Source organism: Pogona vitticeps, chromosome 7 (assembly GCF_051106095.1).
Source record: "Pogona vitticeps strain Pit_001003342236 chromosome 7, PviZW2.1, whole genome shotgun sequence".
Lineage (NCBI taxonomy): Eukaryota > Metazoa > Chordata > Lepidosauria > Squamata > Agamidae > Pogona > Pogona vitticeps.
Window position 1 is genome coordinate 18,337,501 of NC_135789.1, and position 21,321 is coordinate 18,358,821.

The 21,321-nt window shown below is 46.7% G+C and overlaps 1 protein-coding gene across 2 annotated transcripts; it reads right to left on the reverse strand.

Moving 5' to 3' along the window:
• Nucleotides 1–1,747: 1,747 nt before the first annotated feature.
• On the reverse strand, nt 1,748–21,135 carry PLPP2 (phospholipid phosphatase 2). 2 transcript variants are annotated; one of them, XM_072978193.2, is made up of 6 exons: nt 20,714–21,135; nt 6,602–6,753; nt 6,154–6,431; nt 5,348–5,405; nt 4,725–4,901; nt 1,748–4,408 (listed from the first exon to the last, which is right to left on the reverse strand). In XM_072978193.2, exons 1-6 carry the CDS (start codon nt 20,763–20,765, stop codon nt 4,268–4,270), a joined length of 858 nt encoding a protein of 285 aa, XP_072834294.2. In that variant the 5' UTR covers nt 20,766–21,135; the 3' UTR covers nt 1,748–4,267. The 2 variants fall into 2 exon arrangements, with proteins under 2 accessions (XP_072834294.2, XP_020649887.2); XM_020794228.3 differs by lacking the exon at nt 20,714–21,135 and adding an exon at nt 9,023–9,131.
• Nucleotides 21,136–21,321: the final 186 nt, after the last annotated feature.

Below are 21,321 nucleotides of genomic sequence, written 5' to 3' on the forward strand. Positions count from 1 at the left end.
CATCAGCGCCTTCCTTCCTTCCTTCCTCTCCGTGACAAGGGGCTGGGCTGGAGATTGTTTAGCTTGTGTTTCTGGGCCAAGACCTCGATGGTTGGCTCTTGGAGGTACAATTTATTTTTCTTCTGTCCCACCTACCCCCCTTTCTGAAAAAGACAGCCTTACCAGGAGGTTGCCCCATGGGGATAACTCAGACTGGGGTTCGAATCTTGGCTGATCTGAAATGCATTCTGCACATGCCCAGGGGCTCCAATTTTCCAGCCTCGTTTACCTAGCAGGGAGGTTGTGCAGATAAAAACCTTGTGGCTGATCTTCCCAGAATATTCCAGCCAGGTCCGTCTGCCGGCGAATTCTCACCTACTTTTGTAGTCATTTCCCGAAGCGCACCCTAGACAGAAAGGCCGGCTCAGGAATGATCATCAGATACATCGTAAGTCAAATGCAAAGAACATGGATGAGGCAGGAGAAGAGCCAGAAATATCAATTAAATAGGACCCTCATATCCGTGGGGTATCAGTTCAATGCCTCTCCCCGCAGATACCGAAAAATGTGGATAGCAAAGAACAATGTTATAATAACTAATAATATACACACCATGGTCTCTTGTTTCTTCTTGTGGCCAGTTCTGGGAACTTAGTCATTATATGGGAGGTTCTTTTAATATTTTTAATATTTCCAGACTGGGTAAGTGATACTGATCTACCAGATCAGGGTCGTGCTACTGTACATTTAAGTCATTAAATTTCAGCTGGCTAAGAACAGGTTCCACCGGGCTTCTAAAAACTTTCCATTTTTAAAAGGGTTTTGATTTGTCTGTTAGAATTCATTGACCCACCAAGGAGATGGGGCAGACTCTAAAACTTTGTGGCCTTCCGCTGCTTGGACTAACAATCCCATCAGCCCCAGCTGGCATCATTGATGATATCGCTCAGGGGTTTAGGGCTCGGGCTAAAGTTTGGGAGTTTGAATCCCCCACCCTTCCTCCTCAACTGTGGCTGGACTAGATGATCCCTCCCAGCGATGCCGTTCTAAGAGGATGATAATGATGTTTACATATTCTGTGTGCAAGGAGAAAACGGGAAAGTGGGGAGAGAGATACAGGGGGGATCTGCTCACTGAGTTCCCGTGACCGCCATGGAATGTTCACAAACATTCTAGCTAATGAGGAGGAAGGCGGTTGCGAAAAGGAGGGGTAAGGAAAAAAATGATGATGATATATCATCACATATCGCCAATATATCACCATTGGCTGCCTCAGGCGCCATTTGTGGTGGAAACATGAGATCTACATGTTTTTTAAAAACCCAATAAATCAACCCTCATTCCTTGTTTTCCCTCCACTTCCAACATGATTATTCTTCTCATTCTCAACAAATAGCTCACGACCAAAAAGTCTGTCTTAATGGAACGTTGTTATAAAACCTTTGAGAAAAGGAAAAAACGACACAGAGTCTTCTCTCTGAGTGCCAAATGGGCATCCAGAACAGAGTTGAGTCAGCTGTTCCTGAAGATGATGCTGATTTGAAGAAAAAAGGAGAAAAACCAGGAGAGAATAAAGTGAGAAATGTTTATGGAAGGGCTCAGAAGGAAAGAATCACACATTTCCCACAGTATGTGGTATTATTTGATAACATACTAATTGTGTGTGTGTGTGTGTGTTGTTGTTGTTGTTGTTGTTTAGCTGCTGGTTTTGTGTATTGTATGTTTTTCTTTTTTCTTAAAGTCCAACACTGTCTGGAATCCATTTCGATAAAGGGTGGCATTAAAATATTTATTTCTTTACACTGTTTTGACCCCGCCTTCTTCCTTTAACAAGGACCCGAGGCAGCCGTGTCATGAAAAGGCAATACAGTATTTAAAAGCTAAGAACAGGCATACAAATATTTTTTAAAAATCAATGCATTTTGTAAAGGAATGATTCAAAACACTGAGCAACAGACAGACGCCTTCCATTTTTCGCTGCACTGCTTTTCACCCCGAAATGTGAAATCTGGTGCAACGTGTGTGTCTTCTCGTAAGTAAGTCTGACCGCACGCAAGACCCCCATCTCCTCTTGGGATAGATACGGGCGGTGTTCTTGGAATGGAAACCTGGACATGTTTATTCCCAACTAGAAAGCTGAATTGACTTTATTCCTGCAAGAACGGTTTATAAGGGTGGGATCTCAAGAGTCCAGAATCGACCTCCTTGAAAATCATTTTCTTTTCAAGCAATTCATTATGAGAACCAAGCCTCTTTTTTCTTCTTCGTTATTTTCAACCAATGTGTCAAGATTGGCCTTTGACAGCCAAATACTACGTGCTGTTGTTTGTCCATTGAGAAATACTACATACCATTGCATGCAGCTTGTTGCAGCCGGTTGCCAATAAAGACAACTCCAATGAGGACTGTGTAGACAAGCGGGGGTCAACTTACCTCACAAAACCACGCCGGCTAAAATGCTGTGCACATTATTAAAATGGGGCAGATGTGGCTGACTGGGAGCACCCTTCTTTTGTCCAGCTGCCAGCTTCTGCTCTTATCTCTGACTGGGAGTTTTGATCCTGAACTTTAAAATCCTTATTTCGGATCTGATAAGTGCTCTCCCATCCCAGGAAGCTTTTTCACGGAAAATGAGGCTCGGCAGGCAAACCTAGAATGAGTTTTCAAGGAGCAGGAGGTCTAATGAGCAGCACGAGAAGTTTTTAATTAAAGGCACAAGAGCCCCCACCTCCTTTTGCAACCACCACAGTTAGCTGTTAATTTTCTAGACATTTTCCAAAGCCCTCTTCGTTGTCTCCACCAACATGGGCCTTCCACACCTTTATTTTCCAACATTAAGCCTCCCTAGACGGTTCACCCTTTGGCTGAGCCAAAGGGACGTCACGGAATGTCCAGAAACATTTCCAACCCTTCCTCGCGGGCAACTGCTTCAGACTTTGGTCTTTTCCATCCTGTGCGGGAAGAACCCTCACAAACCCTTAGAAGCCCAGAGTGGTTGGAAAGTAACACCATTTTATTAAACTCTCTGGAATCGGACAGCAAAAAAGAAACACACAGGATCTGCCCAGGATGGGAGAGAACGAGAGATAGATGGAAAGGAGCACAGCAGGGGTGGGGAACCTTAGGCCCGTGGGCAGAATCCGGCCCTCTCGGCTTCCCCAGATAGCTGTGCCTTGTCCTTTAGTGGTTTTCTAGCTGGCGTACCGATTCCCTTTTTCTTGTATCCTAAATGGTTCTCTCGGTTCTCGTGGCTGGCGGTCAAGGCTTTAAGCTCTAAGTAAGTGACTGAATGGGGCTCTCGGGTTAAAAGACCTTCTCTCCTCTTGGGTTTCCAGCATCCAAGGAACTGAGCCGGCATGGGGTCGGGGCCAGATCTGGTTCCGACGGCACACTCAAATGCTAAAGAAGTCTTTGGCGACCTGGCAAGGTTGCCAGCTTACCAGGGAAAATAGGATCGTAGCTGCCCTTCTTTGAAGATCGGTCAGGTCAATATTTGGGGTTTTCCCACAGTGGTATTGAGGCTTAAAATGGTGCCCCTCCAGGTAATGCAGGACTCCATGTCCCATCAGTCCCTGACCACATGCACTGCCAGTGGTTGGGGACGATGGGTACTGTTGTTCAACATCTGCAGGGCCGCACCTCTGTGAAAAACTGAACCAAGCAAAAAAAAAAAAAAAGACAGGTAGCCACCGTGAAAATGGATCTGAATCCGGCTCCTTGGCCCCGTGCGGAGTCAGCTCGGGGACTCCTTTAGAACCGACTCCCCAAATGCTCCTGGTTTGGACTACACTTCCCAGTCACCAGGCCAGCTGATCGATGGTGGGAACTCCAGACTCAGAGAGCAACTGGTGCAAATGGTGATGCTGGTCAGAGCATGCTGGGATTTGTAGTCCACACACTCATGTAAAATTTTCCAGCCCATGGTTGCACAGCTCCAACCAGCTATACACACACAGACACACACACACAAACACAGGTATTTAAAGCTCGTGAGCCCCTTTAAAGCATACGTCCTTCCCTCCCTCATCCCTGGACTTTGCCGAAGGTAAAGGTATAAATCCCAAAATACAAAATATCTCGTGCATTCATGAAGGGCACCGTAGATATAATGGAAATAGTCCTTTTTAAAAAAAAAAGTCAGAATATTAATACGGAAAAAAAAATCTCACTGATCTTCGCTGGGAAAGTCCAGAGACCACGTACAAGTTCTAGCCGAGGAAGATGTCAGAAGAGAACAGAAGAGGAGAGTTGGAGCCCCCAGCCCTCAAAAGGACCACCAGCTCCGAGTTCAAGTCCCCATCCGGTAGCTGTAATGGTTCTGCTCCGGTTCACTTAGTGGGAGAGGGATACTGGCCTTGTGGCCCACCGCGTCCTTCTCCACGCACGGCAGCGGAGGGCGCTCCTTGAATAAGTCTGAGACGTAACGGATCTGGAAGAAATGGGAGCCGAAGTCAAGAAAAGAATGGCTGGCAGAGCTCGTTGGGGTGGAGGGAGCCAGAGGTTGGGAGTTCGAATCCCCCGCGGTGACTCCTTGACAGGGGCTGGACTGGATGATCCTTAGAGGTACCTTCCAGCTCTGCCATTCTAAGATGGTGATGATGATGTGTTAAGACTTGGCACAACAATACTGGGATGGGAACCAAGGAGGGGTAGGGAGCACTTTCAGAGAAAGTCTGGTCTGGACTGAATTTGAACTCAGCTCTCGTGAGAGCATTCTGGGTCATCCGTCGGCCCCACCCACTTACCACAAGGATAGCGACCAGCGCCCCCTGGAGGAGGCCCACCAGCACGTCGCTCCAGTGGTGCTTGTAGTCTGACACCCGGCTGTAGCCTACGTAGATGGCGAAGAAGAGGAGGAAGAACTGGATCGTCGGGCGCAGCAGCCGGGCGGCCCTCCCTACCAGGCGAGCCTGGATGTAAAGCTGGAATGAAAGGAAGGAAGGCGGGGTGGAAAGAAAGAGATGAGAACCGGGACTCTGAAATGGAGCTGAATTCGAATCTCCCATGGATTGATACCAAGTCAGATGTTTATCCATCTAAGTGAATACAGATTGCTCTGATTGGCAGCCTTTTTAAGGGAAATCAGGAGAGAACAGCCTTTCTCGTCTCCTGTAACCCAATCTTTTTATACTAAAGACACCACAGATTAAATCTGGGGCTTTCCGATTACACAGATTTCCCCCACCATGATCCAATCCATCTCCAAAAGCGAAAGCAAGATTCTCATCCTCGTGATATAAAACCAAGATAAAGGGCGGGCCAGGCAGCTCCGCCAGACAGATCCATATTATTTTATCAGAGCATCGTCAGCTTTTCTCTTTCTCGCTGGGCCTCCGAACGACTTTAAAGAGAGAGAGAATGAACTTACCGCTAGGAACATCATGCAGTACATTCCAAACGAGGAATGGCCAGAATAGAAAGATAACCTGGAAGAGGCATGAGGAAAAAAGAAAGATAATTAATTCATTGGCCAGAATCTAAGCCTCCACTCCTGGATGCTGAAAAACACCGGGTGCTATTTTAATAGCAAACACAGCATATACTGTAACATGGTCTCTCGCTCCATCTAGTGGCCAGTTCTGGTCACGACACCATGGAAATCTATTTCTGTAGCAAACACTACATAAACCATGGTCTTTGGCTTCATCATTAAAAATACATATTTGGGGGGATTTTTCTTTTAATATTTTTAATATTTTTCTGACTGTGGGTAAGCGAATCAGTGGATACTGATCCGGCAGATAATGGGGTCCTACTGTAAATATGAGAAAAAGTGGCTCAAAATGTGTTCCGTTTTGTTTTTTGAGCTTCCTTCCAGCTTCTAACACACGGGGAACAACAGAAAGTGGGGGGAGAGGGAAATGTCACTTCTTCATAAATGCAAACCACAGAACCATGGCATCAAAAGGGATCCTTAGAGGTCATCCAGCCTATCCCCACATGAAACAAAGGGTCTTGCATTGCAGAATGCAGCTAGCATTCTTGGTGGTTGCAAATCAACCCCAAATCTATTCCTAGTGGGTGAGCAAAAGGTGATCAGCCAGGAACCCACTGCTATTCCCACAGCTTTATTTTTCTTTCACACTGAGAAGGTCCTGGATTCAGGCCTCTCCATCCGTGTGGCAGGCCGGCAGAACCGACCCCCCCTGGTTTTCGGCTCTTTCCCATCCTCACCTGGACTCGGTGACGTTCTTGGCGTTTCCTCGGCACAGCTCTTCCAACTGGACGTAAGTGGAGCAGTTGACTTTGGACCAATCGGGGTCACAAACGGCCAGGAAGTTGGGCCGCAGGCGCCCAATCATGTATTTGGCCAGGTCCGTCAGCGACTGGCTGACGGCGGCCCCAAAAAGGAAGGTCCCCACGACCTTGTAGAGGGCAGCCAGGTAATTGTTGAACTCCGACCGCGAGTAGAGCCGCTTCTTGTAGACCAGGTAGGCCTCTCCCGCCGAAATCTACAAATAAAGAAAGAATTCGCACGTATAAGCTAGGACAGGTTTTAAGATCTTTGGTGGGCGGCTCGTAAACCCTTTATCTCCGGCCCGCTATCTGTACGGGGTTGCCTGGTCAGAGCCTTGCTAGGGGTGGCTCCCTGCTATCGTTTGTTTTTTTGTTTTCCACTTACAATGATTACGGTGCAGGGAATGGTGACGCCAGCCATCAATCCGTGCGTGATGGTGTCCGGCTTGAACGGGTAACGGATGGAGTTGTCATTGCAGTAAAAACCCCGTTTGTAGGGGGAGTTCACCAGCGTCAGGATGAGGAACGGCAGAGAAGCTGCAACGAAAAAGAAACGGATCCAGGAAAACGCTTCTCTTCGACCCGTACTAATTTCACTGTCAATCCTTACATTCATCCCGGCTGAATCCAATCAGAATCATTTCCACGGTACTAGCCAGTGAACTTTTATTTATTTAATGAAGGAAATCAAAATGTTTTTATCCCGCCTTTCTCCTAAAAAGGACCCGAGGCGGCTTACATCATTAAAAGGACGGTCTTTAATTTATTTATTTATTTATTTATTTATTGGACTTATATACCGCCCCATAGCGCTACAAGCACTCTCCGGGCGGTTTACAATTTTTTAATTATACAGGCTACACACTGCCCCCCCAGCAAGCTGGGTACTCATTTTACCGACCTCGGAAGGATGGAAGGCTGAGTCAACCTAAAACAAAGCTAAAAACAAGAAGCATACAAATCTTTTCAAAAAAGGAATGAAGCAAGTGTCATATTAAAAACGGCAAATAAAATCAATACTAAAAACACATTTGAAAGTAACACTCTCATTTGATTTTTCCCCCAAACACGGCAATGAAAATGGCAAACGGCAAGGGCCACCACGTGGGGTCAGGGACTCCCACAGAGAAAGCCGAGTGAAACTCCTATGCAGGCCGGTAGAACTTCACGGCTGATCATTTAGGTAGATTTTTGAGTGAAAGAGGAAGGGACTTCTTATTTTAACCATGGCACCAACAATACCAAAAAAGAATAATAAACACCCTGAGCAACTGATGATCTGACAACATCTGACACGTGAATTCTGTCTGCTATTGCATGTTAGGATAATTTATTCCTTACAGCTTCGTCTCTCATGGGGAAATAAAATAGAAATAGAAAGCCACTGAATGTTGACTTCCATTGCTTCTCAGATTCCACCCTTTGCTTTTACACTCATCATGAGGACTAGGAACTTCAGCAAAGAAAGATTTATTTCCTTTGGAGTTTGGAGGGCAGGACACGCCCAAGGGTGTGAGTCTACAGAACACACTGCTCTCCTTAGACGTGTCCAGCGCCATCTGTCCGTCAGATCCGTATTCTTTCCCAGATTGCAAGCTTGGGTCAGCAAACCTTGAATGCTGAATATCACCATATCAACCGGGCCGGTTCCCACCCAGTTTTGTGAACCTTCGCCCAACCTTGATGTTTCCGTACTTTGTGCCTTTACCAAAACTTGCCCAACCGGTTCAAAGCAGGAGGAGGAGGAGGAGGAGGAGGTGGGGAGGAAGTGTTTTCACTGGGTCGCTTAAGCAGAAAAATTCACTTTTAATTTTCAGGGTGTGGTAACAACCTAGGCAGCCGCTCCAGGGCTGAGCTGGAAGAGTCAAACTCTTCCTTGATCCTTTTTCTCCATCAGGCATTAAAGCAAACCATGCCTTGATGGGCTCATTGTCTACCTGTGGGGAGTCCACCCAACATAGCAGCTTTCAAAGGCGTCCGCCTGTTTCACTAGCATTGATAAAAACAGAGGAAAACAAAAACCTTTAAACAAACACACAAATAAAAAGGCCAAACTTTTGTGGATAGTTTTTTGGGTTGGGGATGGGTTCCCTCCTGTTCAGGATCATTTTTAAAAAATACCTTAAAAGGCAACTCTTTTTTACAGCTTTCGAATAACAAGAAAATCAAGAGTTCCTTTAAAAACTGTAACTATTCACAGTAACAAAATACTGAGAGGTGGCTTGTTGTAACTATTATTATTCGTACTGTAACTGCAGCTAACTACTTTTTAAATGGAACTTTCCAAGTGCTGTTTTTTTAACTCTCTAACACAGCCAGAGTTGGGAGAGTTCTTCTAAAAGGGTGGAATGTCAGCCCCATCCTCTTTAACAGCACAACCCCCAGGATGATGGAGTTTGTAGTCTTAGAAATTTGAAGGCTGTTAGGCTGGGGAACTGTGCACTTAGGGTACATGTCTGTACAAATTAGAGAAAGAGAGAGACTAGGGCAAGTTGCTTTCTTGTTACTACAACCTCCATAATCCCCACCCAGAATTCTGGGAGATGTAGTCCACAAATGTTGTTGTTCTCATGTGCTGTCAAGTCACCTTTCATGTAGGGTGACGCTTTCTCCAAAACCTCTTGTCCTCCACGGCCCTGCTCAGCTCTTGCAAACTCAAATGTCGTGGTTTCCTTTAGGGAATCTGTCCCTCTCACATGGGGGGGGTCTTCCTCCTTTCCTGCTGCCTTCCCGTCTCTCCCACCATTATCCCCAGTCCATAAATAAACTTCCTAAACTCTGATACACACAAGAGAAGGAGACAGACCTTAATTTAAGAGCCATTTTCAGCCACCGATTTGGTCCCTCATCTGTCCCCAGGCTAAATACGGAGGCGACCCGAAGGCGGGACAGGCCAAAACCGGCAGGTTGGCCGTCACTGTCCACTGGGCGCCAGATTTAGGGGCCGAAGGGTGAGGAGAGGAGGCCGATCCCGCGAAAGGAGGGAGCCGGGCCGGAAATTAAAACCTTGACTGTCTTTTTTTAAGGTCACTTTTTAAAATTACGGAGTCGTGGAGGGCTATTTTGAGGAGGGAAGTTGTGGTCCTGGAGTTTTCTCCTCCACAGCGGAGAGGTCACCGGATGGTCTGGGAGAGCTATAAATAGGAATTTTAAAAAGGAAAATAAGAGTGAAAACGTCACGGACCCAAAAACAGAAGACGTCCCTATTATCTTTCTTTATTTGGGCACTGAAAAAAAAAATCAAGATACGTCATAGATGGGACTCTGGCAGGCAGCGAGAGGGTTTTTAAAAATATAGGCCAGATGGTCAATTAAGTAAATGGAGGTTAAGTGTCTCGAGAAAGAAAGAAAACAAGAAAGGTAGGCAGGAGAAACCAGCTCGGGTCCAGCCTTAAAACGGAATACGTCAGGAATACGAGGCAGCAGAGAGAGGCCATGTGGGGCAAGGGTTCAAAGGGTGCCCCAGGACCCCGGTTCAAATCCTCCCTGACCCACAAAACTCACTGTATCGTCTTATTTATGTATCCAAAATCTTCTTACCCCGCCTTCCTCCTTGAAAAGGACGCAAGGCAGCTTACAACAATTAAAAGACCATTATTTCAAGTTGAAAACAATGAGGATCCATCAGTGGTTCACATCATTAAAAGATGATACATATTTAAAACTACAAATTATTAGTAAGGAGGGCCTCTTAAATGATTGATAGGCAATATTGAGGCAAATATCAGTAAGGATACAATTTTTTTAAAAAAATCACTCTGAGAAACGGAAAACACAAAAATGGAAAACACAAGTAGTACTAAAAATCCAGTCAAAGCAATAATGCATAATCATCTATCTAAAAATCACGCACAGGTAGCTGGTCTACTGAGGGAAGGCTTGCCAGAAGAGGAAGGTCTTCTTGGCCTGCTTGTGGAAGGAGAGCCAAGACGGGGCCAGGCTGGCCTCCAGTGGCAGGGAGTTCCAGAGTCTTAGAGCAGCAGATCTGACTCCTTGAAATAAGAACTGCAAAGATGGGGCCAAGCTGGCCTCCAGTGGCAGGGAGTTCCAGTCTTAGAGCACCAGATCTGACTCCTTGAAATAAGAACTGCAAAGACGGGGCCAAGTTGGCTTCCTGTGGCAGGGAGTTCCAGAGTCTAAAGGAGCAGCCACTGAAAAGGCCCTCTTCTCCTGGGTCCCCACCATGGTGGTGGGACCGAGAGAAAGGCCTCCCCTAATGACCTCAACACCCAAACTGGCTCATCATGGGAGACAATGTAGGAGCTGTCGGCTTGCGGTGAAGAACATGCCAAGGCAAAATGTCCACCAGTTATAAAAGTAACTACGTACTTTGATGGGTACTGTTACAAAATAAGTTATGTAACTTTTGCTGCATTACAATTACAACACAACTTAGTTGTGCCTGAAGTTTGGCATAAAGGAATTAATTGCAAGTAACTTGTTATTTGTAAAGAGTCCCTTTTGAGCTGCGTCCTAGAGGATCTTTGGAATCGCACGAACATTTCCAACCACAGTCCCGTCAAATGACGCCAGGGCCTTGGAAATGACAACTCAGTGAAATGTGTTTCTGCAAAACAGGCTCAGACGTTTTTCTTCCGCTTTGTAGGAAAGAAAAAAGGAGACATTTGGAGGGAAACCAATGGAAGATTATTAGATATTTGCATTAAAATTAAATTGCCCTGTTGGCCAGATTGCACACGTCGGCTGCCCAGTGCCCGACTCCAACCTCAAGGATAAGAAAACAGGAAACTCAAAGGTTAGACCCCCCCCTTTCTCTCTCTCTCTCTCTCTCTCTCTCTCTCTCTCTGTCTCAATCTTGCAAGTGAAAGTCAGAGCACAAACAAAGTCTTTTTTTAAAAGTGGAGCAACTTTCTCTAGAGTTTCCAAAAAAACGAAACAAAACCCGAGACCGCCTGACCGGTAAAGGCAAGGCTGCCCACGTTACACAATCCAGGTGGAATGTCTTCCTTCCAAACCTGGCGGGCCAAGATCCTCGGAACGGCCAGGAGGTCATTCCGAAGGCGTCTCGACGCCAGATCTTAGAGTTTGTAGCGCAAAACGCGCTGCACGCCCGGACATGCACGCCTGTCCACCTTGCTACGGTATAAAATGTTCCCCCCACCACTTAGGAACAAGTTAAGAAATTCGGAATCCGGTTCCGCCACTCCTACCTCCGTCTTTACGCCGATCCTTGTGGGTGGGTGGGGGGAAGAGGCAAGGAAGGGTCCCCGGGATGAAAAATGGCCATGGGTCTCAGCAGCCTCCAAGATCTTAAAAGCGGCCACCTCATGCTATAACATGGGACGAAAAACGGCTAGATTCCACGGGCGTTACACCTCGGTAAAGAGGCCATGGTATTTTTCTGCCCGAGAACGGGTCTTTCCTCCCACGTGAGAAAACTTCTTTATACAGGATGCTTCTTAATTGAAGCATCCACGATGATAAGGGGATGGTCCGTTTTTGGAAGAGGCCCCCTGTCTTACCCGAGACCGATGGTCTCTTTCTCAAGGGGGCATTTCTTTCTGCCAAGTTGCCCAAAGAGGCATCATTTTTTGAAGGGAGAAGATTTCTCCCCTTCTAAAGGACAGATTCCCTTACCAACCAGAGACCGATCTTTATTTCCCCTTTGGTTCCGGAAGAGGACCTTCATATTTTCCCCCTTCTTTTCCCCAGCGGCTCATGCCTTCGCTTTTTCCAAACATACTTTTAAAAAAAACAACACCAAAATCATTTGGATTTTTTGAAAAGAACACACCTGGATCAATCAGAAACACATTGAGGCGAATTTAAGGGATGTTTAAAATAAAAAAGCTATCATGATAGGCCCACTGGCTCTGAATAAAACAGACCGGAAACGGAAACCTCATTTTCAGGGGATGTTTTATATTTTTTCAAGTACAACCATCTACGTTTATTCAAAGTCAGCCCTGTCCTCTTCTTCTGGTTCCTGCACACTTAACATGGGGCTTATATTTGGGGTAGGGCTTCTATGATGAGCATCCTGCAAAATCATACTAGGGCTTATTTTCAGGTAAGGTCTTATTTTAGGGGAAACAGTATATATATATATACTGTTTCCCCTGTCCGGCTCCTCCTTTTACCCGCTCTCCTCACAACGGCAACCCTCTCTCCTATAAAAGACATAAAAAGACACACACGCCCACAGCCAGACAATCCACCTTGAGGAAAACAAAACCAAAAAACCACCCCAGTTTGAACACATCTTTAATTGATTGGTGAGAGGTATTCCGAATGCCAGGCTTACACTTTCACAGCCTGCACAGCCTGAGTCTATTTACAGAGTAACACACTCTGGCTTCCTCTGTCCAGAAAAATCCCATATGCTTAAGTTTCAAGCAGACATTTCAAGCGAAAACACAATTTTCCTGGTGGGAGAGAACGGAAGTCTTAAAAAGAGCCTTCCAGAATCAGAACGAGATCTCTTCCGGGAGTGGAGAAAATGGGTTTCATATGACAGGGTTGCACAAGAGGTCCTAGCGTTCTTTGCTGTTGGTTCTACCAGTTAAGGCTGATAGGATTTGTAGTAGAGTAACATGGGGGTGTGTGTGAACTGTGCCTGCTACTGATCTATCTAGCCCACCAACCCGCCTTAGAAAAGACAGCAAGCACAGCATGGAAACAGCAGCGATGCTGCGTGGTATATGCCCAGCCGCTGCTTGAAAGATAGACTGCTCCAGATGGTGAAGGTTCCATTTATTCCTCACAATTTATGGTTACCGGGGGACAAATAAAATGGGACCAAGAGCTTCCCCCCCCCAAAGGTCCCCGTAAATGGTGTGAAACATCTCTAGTCTTTTTGTGGAAGTACAGCACACAAAACACACAGCCAGCACAGCAGGCTAAGAGATTGCTAAGAAAGATGTGACCCACCCATTCAGGGTTTCAAATTCTTAAAGTCACTGGTTACAGGCCTGAACCTTAAAAAAACCCATCTCTACCCAATAGATGGGTTTTTCAAAAGAAAACCTGTTTCATTTCAGTGATACTTAACCCCAGGAGTAAAGGAACACAGGGTCTGAGCTGTAGTTGATAGGACTTGGATTTTTTAAAGTATTTTTTTTTCTTATTACACCAAAAGTTTGCTGCTTTTTCTGGAGCAGACATCCAACTTTTAAAATTCTGATTTTTCTCCTGAGCTGCCCTATTTTCTGTTACGAGAGAGAGAGAGAATTCTCTTAACACATGAACAAAAGAACAGACCATTTCTCATCTGATTTCAGCCCAAACTGGAAGAATTTGGTTTTGTATTGCATGCGTTGCTTTCTGCAAAGACTTTTTTTCTTAAATGATGCATTTTAAAAAAAATAATGATGCTGCCCAGTGAGCTGGCAGCTGGCGGAAGGTTTATAACCACCCCGGCCAATGAGGAAAAGGTGGGGTCCCTCGGTTGTGTGTTTTTGAGGGCCATAAACTTACAGCTGCCTATCTGGGGGCAAAGATCGCCAGACAACCCGATGACCATCTTCCCACAACAGACAAGGGTTCCCCGTTCCAGCTGCTGCTAGCGCTATTTCCTTCTCGTGCCCTCCAAGTGAGACGCTTGAGTGTGAAACTCTTTGTAACTTTTTATTTTTAAGTTCTGTCGGGAACTCGAGTTTTAATGCCTGTAACTTTCTGTGAGTTAGAAGGATGCATTTTTGAGTTTCCCGGGCCTACAGTCTTCTTCATAGTTGTGAGACTTTGGGGTGTCGCAACAATTCAGAGAGATTTTTATGCTGGCTCTATGGCCATAAAATAAAGATGGACTAATTGATATATCCACAGGGAACATGGAAGCAATGCAGATAAATAAAGCTTGCAGATGTAGACAAGCTGAAGTTGCCTGGAATTTTTCTAACTTTGAAAAGGCCTCCTGCTTGGATTCTCGGATGAATTTTGATACGAGGGACTGAGACGGGTTGGTTTCATTCTGGAATTAACTTTTTACTGGGATACATGTCAGTTGTGATGAACACAGGCTTCTGATGCTGCACCACCCCCATCCCAAGGTTTATGGAATTTCTGGAGGACTCCGGGGGGGGGAACGGAGACCAAAGACCTAATCAGTAACCCCAAAATCGGGGAGGCATTTCGAGACCCTAAGGAATTGGACGGCTTCCCAGGGGAGGAGACATGCAGACAGATGATGGACGGAAGGAAGGAAGGAGCTGATGATGGATTGAAGGAAGGAAGGAAGGAAGGAAGGAAGGAAGGAAGGAAGGAAGGAAGGAAGGAAGGAAGGAAGGAAGGAAGGAAGGAAGGAAGGAAGGAAGGAAGGAAGGAAGAAGCTGATGATGGGTTGAAGGAAGGAAGGAAGGAAGGAAGGAAGGAAGGAAGGAAGGAAGGAAGGAAGGAAGGAAGGAACTGGTGATGGACGGGTGGAAGGAGCTAATCACGGAGAGAAGAAGGAAAGTAGATTTAAGAGTACAAAGATAACAGGCTGTGGAAATCTCCTGATAAAATCTCTCAGTGCCAACAACCACGATTCCACCATTTACAGAGGTAGTAACTAAGGAATCCCATTCCTTTTGATGGACTGTAGTGATGAACCGTGTGCCGTAAAGCAATGCCAACTCTTGCCAACTTTCCAGGTATAAAGTACTTGGAGGTGACTGCCTGATCCTGCCTTCTGGGGGCGCTCCGAAACCACTGTGCTGCTCTGTGGAGTGGTCTCGGTAGGAATGTAAATTCACTGCTCCCCCCGCCGCCCCACAGATGGGTGATCCACTCCAGCCCAATCCTAAATTTGGCCCAAAGGCCTCAAAACCATTTCCCTGTTAAGAATGTTTTGGTGGTCCACCAAAAATATTACCCGAGTCTGAATTTTTTAATCTAAAACGTCCCCTTCTGATGCAAGTTTGTACACAGAGATCGGTAGCAGAAAGGCCCAGAATGTGGAAAACAACATTTAAAATGTATTGCATTTCAGCTCCAACATACCCCAAAGTAGTTTCCCGTCAGCATTACAGTTTCCACTGGAAAAATAACTTTTTCATTTTACATAAGCAATCGCAATTGTTACTTCTCAGTTACTTTTAAAACAAGCAGCGTGATGAGAGCAGCTTTTGATAACAAGAGAAGACAACTAAGTAATGAGGTCATATTCCTGTAACTATAAAAGTATCTGATTGCAAGTATTTGATAGTAAAAGTAATTTTGATCGCAAGACAACAAACCTAAATAAGGAGGCCACATGTCAATGATTATAAATGTAATTTTGCTGGCAAGTAATTGATAGCAAAAGTAATTTTGATAGCAAGACATGGTAATAACTGTAAAAGTAACTGGGAACAGTTATAGTTATGCCACAAAAGGAATGAAGCTGTGTGTGTTTAGTCGTTTAGTCGTGTCCGACTCTTCGTGACCCCATGGACCAGAGCACGCCAGGCCCTCCTGTCTTCTACTGCCTCCCGGAGTTGTGTCAGGTTCATGTTGGTTGCTTCGCAGACACTGTCCAGCCATCTCATCCTCGGTCGTCCCCTTCTCCTCTTGCCATCACACCTTCCTAACATCAAGGTTTTTTCCAAGGACTCTTTTCTTCTCATGAGATGGCCAAAGTACTGGAGCCTCAGCTTCAGGATCTGTCCTTCAAGTGAGCATTCAGGGTTGATTTCCTTTAGAACTGATAGGTTTGTTCTCCTTGCAGTCCAGGGGATTCTCAAGAGCCTCCTCCAGCACCACAATTCAAAGGCATCAATTCTTCGGCGGTCTGCTTTCTTTATGGTCCAGCTCTCACTTCCATACATCACGACAGGAAAAACCATAGCTTTGACTATTCGGACTTTTGTTGGCAAGGTGATGTCTCTGCTTTTCGAGATGCTGTCAAGATTTGTCATCGCTTTCCTCCCAAGAAGAAGGCGCCTTTTAATTTCAGGGCTGCTGTCTCCATCTGCAGTGATCATGGAGCCCAGGAAGATAAAATTTGACACTGCCTCCATATCTTCCCCTTCTATTTCCCAGGAGGTGATGGGACCAGTGGCCATGATCTTAGTTTTTTTGATGTTGAGTTTCAGACCGTTTTTTGCACTCTCCTCTTTCACTCTCATTACAAGGTTCTTTAATTCCTCCTCACTTTCTGCCATCAGAGTGGTATCATCTGCATATCGGAGGTTGTTGATATTTCTTCCGGCAATCTTAATTCCGGCTTGGGTTTCTTCCAGTCCAGCCTTCCGCATGATGTATTCTGCATATAAGTTAAATAAGCTGGGGGACAATATACAGCCTTGCCGTACTCCTTTCCCAATTTTGAACCACTCAGTTGTTCCATGACCAGTTCTAACTGTTGCTTCCTGTCCCACATATAGGTTTCTCAGGAGACAGATAAAGTGGTCAGGCACTCCGATTTCTTTAAGAACTTGCCATAGTTTGCTGTGGTCCACACAGTCAAAGGCTTTCGCATAGTCAATGAAGCAGAAGTAGATATTTTTCTGGAACTCTCTGGCTTTCTCCATAATCCAGCGCAAGTTAGCAATTTGGTCTCGAGTTCCTCTGCCTCTTCGGAATCCAGCTTGTACTTCTGGGAGTTCTCGGTCCACATACTGCTGAAGCCTACCTTGTAGGATTTTGAGCATAACCTTGCTAGCGTGTGAAATGAGTGCAATTGTACGGTAGTTGGAGCATTCTTTGGCACTGCCTTTCTTTGGGATTGGGATGTAGACTGATCTTTTCCAATCCTCTGGCCACTGTTGAGTTTTCCAAACTTGCTGGCATATTGAATGTAGCACCTTAACAGCATCATCTTTCAAGATTTTAAATAGTTCAACTGGAATGCCATCACCTCCACTGGCCTTGTTGTTAGCCAGGCTTTCTAAGGCCCACTTGACTTCGCTCTCCAGGATGTCTGGCTCAAGGTCAGCAACTACATTGTCTGGGTTGTCCGGGATATCCAAATCTTTCTGATATAATTCCTCTGTGTATTCTTGCCACCTCGTCTTGACGTCTTCTGCTTCTGTTAGGTCCTTCCCATTTTTGTCTTTTATCATGTTCATCTTTGCGCAAAATGTTCCTCTAATATGTCCAATTTTCCTGAACAGATCTCTGGTCTTTCCTTTTCTGTTATCTTCCTCTACTTCTTTGCATTGTTCATTTAAGAAGGCCCTCTTGTCTCTCCTTGCTATTCTTTGGAAGTCTGCATTCAAGTTTCTGTAACTTTCCCTATCTCCCTTGCATTTTGCTTCCCTTCTCCTCTCTGCTATTTCTAAGGCCTCGTTGGACAGCCACTTTGCTTTCTTGCATTTCCTTTTCTTTGGGATGGTTTTCGTTGCTGCCTCCTGGACAATGTTACGAGCCTCTATCCAAAGTTCTTCAGGCACTCTGTCCACCAAATCTAGTTCCTTAAATCTGTTCTTTACTTCCACTGTGTATTCATAAGGGATTTGGTTTAGATTATACCTGAGTGGCCCAGTGGTTTTTCCTAATCTCTTCAGTCTAAGCTTGAATTTTGCTATGAGAAGCTGATGATCAGAACCGCAGTCAGCTCCAGGTCTTGTTTTTGCTGACTGTATAGAGCTTCTCCATCTTTGGCTGCAGAGAATATAATCAATCTGATTTCGATATTGCCCATCTGGTGATTTCCATGTATAGAGTCGCCTCTTGTGTTGTTGGAAAAGAGTGTTTGTGATGACCAGCTTATTCTCTTGACAAAACTCTATTAGCCTTTGTCCTGCTTCGTTCTGAACTCCAAGGCCAAACTTCCCTGTTGTTCCTTTTATCTCTTGGCTCCCTACTTTAGCATTCCAGTCCCCTAGAATGAGAAGAACATCTTTCTTTGGTGTCAGTTCTAGAAGGTGTTGTAAATCTTCATAGAATTGTTCAATTTCAGTCTCCTCAGCAATGCTGGTTGGTGCATAAACTTGGATTATTGTGATGTTGAATGGTCTGCCTTGGATTCGTATTGACATCATTCTATCATTTTTGAGATTGTATCCCATTACAGCTTTTCCCACTCTTTTGTTGACTATGAGGGCTACTCCATTCCTTCTACGGGATTCTTGCCCACAATAGTAGATATGATAATCATCTGAGCTGAATTCGCCCATTCCTGTCCATTTTAGTTCACTGATGCCCAGGATGTCGATGTTTATTCTTGCCATCTCCTGTTTGACCACCTCCAGCTTCCCAACGTTCATAGATCTTACATTCCAGGTTCCTATGCAGTATTCTTCTTTGCAGCATTGGATTTTCCTTTCACTTCCAGGCACGTCCACAGCTGAGCGTCCTTTCGGCTTTGGCCCAACCACTTCATTAGCTCTGGAGCTACTTGTACTTGTCCTCCACTCTTCCTCAGTAGCATGTTGGACGCCTTCCGACCTGAGGGGCCCATCTTCCAGCGTCATATCTTTTAGTCTTTTGTTTCTGATCATGGGGCGTTCTTGGCAAAGATACTGGAGTGGCTTGCCATTTCCTACTCCAGGTGGATTGCGTTTAGTCGGAACTCTCCACTATGTCCTGTCCGTCTTGGGTGTCCCTGCACGGCATAGCCCATAGCTTCTCTGAGTTACTCAAGCCCCTTCGCCACGACAAGGCAGCAATCCATGAAGGAGGGAATGAAGCTACTCCTTATTATATTCTGCTCCTAATCTTGATTATGTGTTCTTATTGGGTAGTTACTAGTTAACTGTCACTTTTTACTTTCAAGACCTGGGAGCAACTCCGTGCAATCTGGAATAAGAAGTGGAAAATCTGTTTGCAGTCCCTAAATTTAAAAAAAAAATGAATATTTTTTTTAAAAGCTGCTAAATCTCCCCATACTTGGCCAAAAAGTCAGGGCTAAAGTATGTTGATTTTTTGCAACTGCCAGCCATTTGGCCTTAAAGGCGCCAAGCCTAAACTGGTGTTATATCAGGCTGCATGGGGTAGCAGCCAGGGTGCCATGCAAGGAAACCTAGGTTTAAATAAATAGGGGACATACTGTATCTGCAAGCATGAGTCAAGAAGACCCAGATTCAAATCCTGCATCAGCCACAAGTCCCTCATCTGAAACAGGAGTGATAATACTGTCCTGCCTTACAGGGTGGTTGTAGCTTAGTTAATACATCCCAAGCACCCCAAAAGCAGCTTGACATCTGGAGAGCTCAGGGGCTGAGGTCTCTGGCTGTGGAGCCAGAAGTTGGGAGTTCAAATCTCCACTTTGCCTCCTTGACAGGGGCTGGACTCGGTGATTCATAGGGTCCCTTCTCTGCACTTTAATGATGATGATGACGACTATCCTTAACAAAGAAGTAGAAACCTCAGGGGTTTAGGCATGTCAGTGTGGAGCCAGAGGTTGGGAGTTCGAATCCCCCACTGGGCCTCCTCAACGGGGGCTGGACTGGATGATCTTTAGAGGTCCCTTCCAGCTCTGCCGTTCTAAGATTATCATCATCATAATCAGCAGTAATGTGATGAAGGATAGGGCTGAGTAAAAGCAATGGAACTTTCTTTGAGGTACTGGGTTTGAATCTCACCCGGCTGGAGAAAAAAGGGAAAACTTCCTATTTCAATATTGGGGGCGACAGGTGAGATCCCCCCTGTCGTTTGAATGAGCAGCCCAGCAGAGGAACAGAGATGAGCTGGGCCCAGTCCATCATACTGGGAAGACTGGGTGGGTTTGTGCCAGTGGGGGGGGGGGAGAGGGCGGAGATGCCTCCCCCCCAGCTGGTCTCAATAAAGATTCAGGGCAGGCGAGGAGAGGGTGACGTCGGAGGCTTAAAAAGAGCATAAATTAGGAAAATACGGGCTTTGGGTTAGGGGAATGGAAACAATGGCTGTCTCCTCGAAATCCCAATTAAGTTCAAAGGCAAGAAGCCCAGAACGGGGTGGGGTGGGGGCTGGTATCCCAACCGAGAAAGAAAGAAACCAACCCAAACTCAGATTTCCTTCCACCCCCAAAACGATTTCTGTGGGCCTTTCATGGCGGGGTCCCCCCCAAGACCCCCATAAAGCTTGAGGGAGCGAAAAATGCATCTCAGCAGCAAATAAGGGGCCGTTTGGAAAAGACCACCCACCCACCCGGAGATACCTCTTAAAAGGCGGTCAGAGTAGCAGCCCCAGGGGTTCACCCCTCCTTTGAGCAATGGGGTACTTTGGGAGAAAAGGGGGTGCCCCCTTTTTCTCCCCTCTTTTAACCGAAAAACAACTTGGGGGATCAGGAGACAGGTAAACGCATATACATACTCGAAGCCAGGATTTGGGGGAGAAAAAGTGGGGTCCCCAGTTCTATCCGTTTCGGGGAGCAGTATGGGAGAAGTTTTGGGGAGGAAAAGCGGGGCCCCCCTTTAATCCATGTAAGGGGGGAAGTACGGGAGAAATTCAAAGGGGGTTAAGCGCCTTCGGGGGTGCTCTTAAAAAGGGGGGTGTCTGTCCCTCCCCCCCGGATGGTTGGGGGGGGTGGCCGCTCCCTGCAGAGCTGCGAACAAGAAGGGGGGAGGAATCTAGGGGTTTTTTGGGGGGAAGCAGGGGAAAGGGGTACCTTTTAGGGAGGGGGGAGGCGAAAAAAGGGGGGGGCTCTTCTCCTTACCGACGACCAAGCCGAGGCAATCGAGGGCCACGAAGATGCGCGGTCGCTCCATGGCTTCCGCGGGCGCGGGTCTTGCGCTCGGATCGCGCGCGCCTCACATGGCGCAAGCCGCGCGGAGGGGGCGAGGCGATCCCGGCGGGAGGATCCGCGCTCCGGCCGCCGGCGGAGGGAGGACGAGCTCTGGCCCCGGACCCAGGCAGGGCGGCCAGGAGGGAGAAGGCGGAAGGCGGGGCGCAGCGCGGCGCATCGCGCGCGGAGGCGGAGGATGGCGCTGCGCCGCCCCGCGTCCCCTCCCGGCGCCGCCCCGGTCCTTCCCGCAGGGCGCCTGGGACCCTCCCGACCATCCCGAGAGGTCGGCCTGGGGGGGGGGGGCAAAAGCCGAGAGGGGCTCCCGGAAGCTCCGCGGCCGAGGGGTGTGTGTCGGGGTGGGGATTCGAACTCAAGACTCCTGCCTCCTCTCCCGCCCCTCTACCCACCCGGGCTTTGGGCGGCTGCTCGACAGCCCAGGCGGTGATCCTTCGCTGAGTATCGAGGATCTAATAAACCCGGGAATATATTTCCTGCCTCCTTGATGTGTTATATTCCGTTTCAGGGCAATGTACCACCAA

What these genes read in the sequence shown, in the direction of transcription:
- PLPP2 (XM_072978193.2), bottom strand. Translation starts at nt 20,765, where the DNA reads ATGGAGCGACCGCGCATCTTCGTGGCCCTCGATTGCCTCGGCTTGGTC. An exon ending in AAGAACGTCACCGAGTCCAG is followed by an intron (nt 5,406 to 6,153) that starts GTGAGGATGGGA and finishes TGCCTCTTCCAG; the next exon opens with GTTATCTTTCTATTCTGGCC. An exon ending in ACTGCATGATGTTCCTAGCG is followed by an intron (nt 4,902 to 5,347) that starts GTAAGTTCATTC and finishes CTTTCATTCCAG; the next exon opens with CTTTACATCCAGGCTCGCCT.